The sequence below is a fragment of the Apium graveolens genome, chromosome 10, assembly GCF_009905375.1.
Source record: "Apium graveolens cultivar Ventura chromosome 10, ASM990537v1, whole genome shotgun sequence".
NCBI lineage: Eukaryota > Viridiplantae > Streptophyta > Magnoliopsida > Apiales > Apiaceae > Apium > Apium graveolens.
Window position 1 is genome coordinate 157,587,561 of NC_133656.1, and position 4,834 is coordinate 157,592,394.

General features: G+C 31.8%; 1 protein-coding gene across 1 annotated transcript; it reads right to left on the reverse strand.

Moving 5' to 3' along the window:
• Positions 1-257: 257 nt before the first annotated feature.
• Positions 258-4,460, reverse strand: LOC141693756 (nascent polypeptide-associated complex subunit beta-like). Its single transcript, XM_074498921.1, has 6 exons — positions 4,330-4,460; positions 3,608-3,675; positions 3,115-3,263; positions 2,974-3,030; positions 682-720; positions 258-577 (listed from the first exon to the last, which is right to left on the reverse strand). The coding sequence occupies exons 2-6, from the start codon at positions 3,673-3,675 to the stop codon at positions 405-407; spliced, it is 486 nt and encodes a 161-aa protein (XP_074355022.1). The 5' UTR covers positions 4,330-4,460; the 3' UTR covers positions 258-404.
• Between the last annotated feature and the right edge of the window lie 374 nt (positions 4,461-4,834).

Sequence of the window (4,834 nt, forward strand, 5' to 3'; positions counted from 1 at the left end):
ACCTTAAATTGAACACCTGCTTAACAAGATAATGTACCACATAATTAATCAACAGGAACACAAACCTATTAATTGAACACCTGGTTACCAAGATAATGCATAGTTAATGTTTGTAAGATCACTTAATTGGCCTTCTGCACCTTTACCTAAACATCTGTACAACTGTCCTAGGTTTGAATCCATTGTTCGATTTCCTTAACTTCAAACAGGTAACTTGATTAATCTTTTATAATAAGAAAGTGGTCCAGTCAAATATGTGCAATGAAAAAAAAATAATTTTCCATTAAACAAAAACATAAAAAAATCAGTTTTTTAGTATGTCAAACACCAAATCCAATGAGACGATAGAAAGCACACCTCAAAACATTTTAAAATATAAGGAATGAAACAACCCATTCAAAACTCTACAAAGCCTGAGCAGGGGTCTCCTCTGCTGCAGCTTCAAAAGTCTCACCAGGAACAAGTTCTGGGACTTCATCATCGTCTTCTTGTATTGCAGCAGCAGCAGCATCTGCACCAGGTGTCTGCTTCTGGAACTGCTCAGCGAGTTTCCGCAAGTTATCCAAGTTATCTGGCCCTGGTTAATATATAATACACATTAGAATTTGAACAAAATCCGGCAATTGTACCAAAATTTTAACACCACGTGAAGCAAATATAATGATTATGAATACCACATACCCAATTGATTTATGATTCCCGGAAGAATGTCTTGCAATTCTGAATAACAAACAAGAAATACAGGATTAAATTAGGAAATAAATAAATAAACAGCAGGGTTAATTTAAGCCAATTGCTAAATCTGAATCATCAGTGCTGAATAGCACATGTTTCTTTATGTGATGAATGACTTGCTTATTTGAATTCAGTGACAAATAAAACTTTTGGTTGAGTATGTACTAATTTGTAATTTTCGAATCGGAACAACATTGCATACAAGTTTAATAGTACATATACATTTACAAATAAAACTAATAATCTATAAATTTGTATTGAAAACATGCTTACTCTTAAAAACAATATATACAACATCTACCGTAAAGGTAAAGGCTACAAAAAAAAGTTAAATTCATTTTATGTAATGCATATAACAAACCACACAACAAACTGACTGAGAAAAGTTTAATGCTTTTCAAATCAAAAGCCTTATTTTGAAGGTAAAAAAGGTAATAATTACACATTAGGTTATGTACGTCATGTGTTTTAACCTAAGAAGCAGGGGTGCGCCAACCCCCTGGAGCACTGCGCACTAAAAGCTTCGGGGCTGCGGGTGCGTTCGGGGGTGCGCGTGGGTGCGCACGGGGTGCGCCACGCGGCGTATCCCCGTATTTGGCAGCTGGGATTCGCTGGGGTGCGGGAAGAGGGGTGCAGGAAGGGTATATTTCGTAATTTTTTATTATTTTTTTTACTTTCAATTACATAAAATCACTTAAGGGTTTCATCTCGTGAGAGGAGCAGCCCTTATTAGACTTGTGAGGCGAGAGAGGAGAGGCAACTGGGCGACTTCATCTTCATCGTCGTGTTCTCCGTCACAAATCCGGCACCGTCATCTGGTGAATCACGAACTCCGGCATAGTTTTCTACTTTTATGACTTCCTAGTTGTATGTATAGGTTGTATGTATATATAATACACTGTTTTGTTTGTGTGTGTCTACGTGAGGTGTTTGTGTGTGTCCACGTGAGCTGCTCTGCTACCAAGGAATAAGACCACCGTTACTTTTTTAATTATACTAGCTTAGGGCCCGTGCCATGCACAGGTCTTGATTAATATTTATATATTTTGAATTTTATTTTGTAAAATTTTATTAAAATTTTATATATATAATTAAATACTAAATAATAATTATATATTATAATTTCAAGTTCGGTTCAAATAATTTAAATAGTATATTATTGATAAGATCTTATTCACAAATAATATAAATAGAATATATTCTGAAACTTATATGTATCTTTATAAATAATATATATGTTTGTTGTTGACGTTATTTGAACCTGAGAACTTATATGTATCTTTATAAATGATAATATAAATGTTTGTTGTTGACGGGATTCGAAACGCAAACGTGTGGAGTGTAATTTTTTTAGTATTTGGATTTAACGGCTCTGATTATTTGATGAAGAAGATCCGACAATCGTGATGGAAAGAGATAACCAAAATCAGGATTAATCAAACTACAAATTATACCCCATTCCAGCTATTATAGTATAGTATAGTATAGATTTGTTAAATCAATTTTTGTTTATTTGTTTATTAATTAATATTATTATATTGTTTTGTCTGTATATACTGTTTTGTTTGTACAATTGTGTAAACATGATTGACTTTGTATTGTTTGGCAACTTGTTTGTTTATTTTTTTAGTTATTTGTCTTTTAATTATTAAGGAAGTTGAATTCTGTATTGTTTTTCAGGATGTTAAACTTGTTTATTTGACTATTTTGTTTAATTAAAATCCAATTTTTGGATCATAGATATCTCTATAATATTATATATAATATATATTATTTTATTTTATTTTTTCCGTATCCCCCGGACCCCAATCCCCATATTTTTATTTTTGCCGAATTCCTGTATCCCCGCACCCGCACCCCCGCACCCCCGCACCCTTGCTTCCTAGGTTTTAACAATTTAGCCTTTTTTTTCACTACATGATTCATCCAATTCCGAAGTTCTTAAATTTTCACATTAAGCAAATAATGTGAATGAAAAAAGGATATATATATATAGATATAGAGAGAGAGAGAGATCTTTCAGTCTTATTCACTGCATATAAACCTTAAATAATTGCCAGTTTTACGATGAGCATGCATACATGTACAGAACATCTAAGCTAGACCTTCTTAAGTGTGCAACAAAATATACTATGCAATATGCACACCACTTATGGTTTACTTCTCAAGAGTTAAAGGTAGATGCATATTAGATTAGAAAATTTTAATAAAAATAAAGATATTCAGAAGAAGACATACTCTTTGTTTGTGGGGTACCGCTTACAACCCAAGTGTTGGCAGCAATAGAGGCTTGAACTGAAACAAGAAAAAGATTATTGAGCAATACAGCCAAAAGGGCAAACGAAACTCAATCATATTGTTTACTTCTGTAATCAATACCTTTGGGACTAACGAACTGGATAACTACATCATCCTTGAAAATATTGACTTCCTCAATTGCGGGAATTGCATTAACCCCAATTCTCTTTAGGGTACTCTGCAGTCTTTTATCGTCTGTGGTGGCTGTCTTGTGAATGGCTTTCTTCTTTCTGCGGTCAGTACCAAAAATGTAAATAAACATTTAATAGTGATTCATCATAGGCACTACATGTGTCAAAGTACAATGTGGCAACCAATATAAATATGTCAACTTATCAAATAGTTTATCGCTATATAATGCTTGAAATGGATTCGTTGTACCTTGTAATACGTTTCCAGGTAATTTTACATAAAAACCTAATAATCTCTTTTCACAGTTTTATACTACATGTTTGTAACATGTACAAGCCGATAAATTTTAAGAGCAGAGCATACAATCTAGTACAAGTGTGTGCCAGACTAACTTTGCACATTAAATTTCAAATAAAGTTCACACAACGCTTCATTCCCATACCTCCTTACACTGCCTTTTCCACCAGTGCGTACTGCACCAGCCATTTTCATTAGTTTTTCCCTATTCATCTGTCATCCAAAAGCACAAATTTATATAAAGTAAAACGAAAAGAAAACAGTAAAAAATGTTCAAGAATTAAAAGGAGTTTAACAAAACATGCCTTAAAATGCATTTAAAAAGTAAAAAAAAGGCCATTTACTGTGGGCGGATGTGGTATAATACTATAATCTTTCTAATCAACAAACGTAAACAATCATTAACACTTAAAAATAAAAAATTTCATTAAAAGAAAAACAACCAGTACAAAAAAAATCAACAAACATCAAGGAAACACAAGACTTCTTGTAAATTTCAATATAGCCATTTACGACAAAATTACAAAAAATTTAACCAGCTCCAAGTTAGCTTAATTCCCTATAAAAAAAACTAGCTTTAGCATGAGTATTAACAAGTGCTCAAAATGCTCAATTAAACGATTAATCAACCAAATTACCAAAATTCAATTAATTTTCAAAAAACAAACAAACCCCACAAATTCTTATTACATGAATTATCAAACAAAGCACTTTAAACAATTAAAATCATAAAATTAAATAAAAATAAAGAACACAATAATCAGATCTGACATAACAACAAAGATGAAACACCTGTTATATACAAACAAAAAATATTAAAACATAAAGACATATATAAAAATTAAAAGAAAGAGATTGTGGAAGTACCTTGACGAGGCTGAAGTGAAGTGTAGAGTTTTGGTCGTTTAAGGATAACGAAGTAAAACCCTAAAGCCTAGGTGTGTGTATCTATCTATACATACAGCTGCTGCTATACATATTATCCATTTTTATATGAGGGTAGTTTTGGAACTTAGAACAGTTTACAAGCCCAAATACCCGATGGACTAATTGACTCAGCCCGTTTAACTGGGCCCGAGACAATATATTATTATATTATATTAACTTAAAACCTCTGCGATGCACGGGTTCCGTTAATATTTATATTTTATATAATTTTATTGAAATTCTAATATAAATAAATAAATACATTAATTAATAACAGTATAATTATAATTTGATTGTGTATAACTTTAAGTTAAATCAAATAGTATAGTATAAAATAGTATATGATTGATGAGATTTGAACCATTAACCTTATTTATAAATAAGAATTAATTGTTTGATGTTGGAGAGGTTCAAATATGTGAACTTGGTTAGTGTATTTATTTAT

Excerpts from the sequence above, each read along its gene's own strand:
- LOC141693756 (XM_074498921.1), bottom strand. The coding sequence starts at position 3,675 with ATGAATAGGGAAAAACTAATGAAAATGGCTGGTGCAGTACGCACTGGT. Across the intron at positions 721-2,973 it reads CGGTACCCCACAAACAAAGA|AATTGCAAGACATTCTTCCG; the intron begins GTATGTCTTCTT and ends TTTGTTATTCAG. Across the intron at positions 578-681 it reads GGGAATCATAAATCAATTGG|GGCCAGATAACTTGGATAAC; the intron begins GTATGTGGTATT and ends TATATTAACCAG.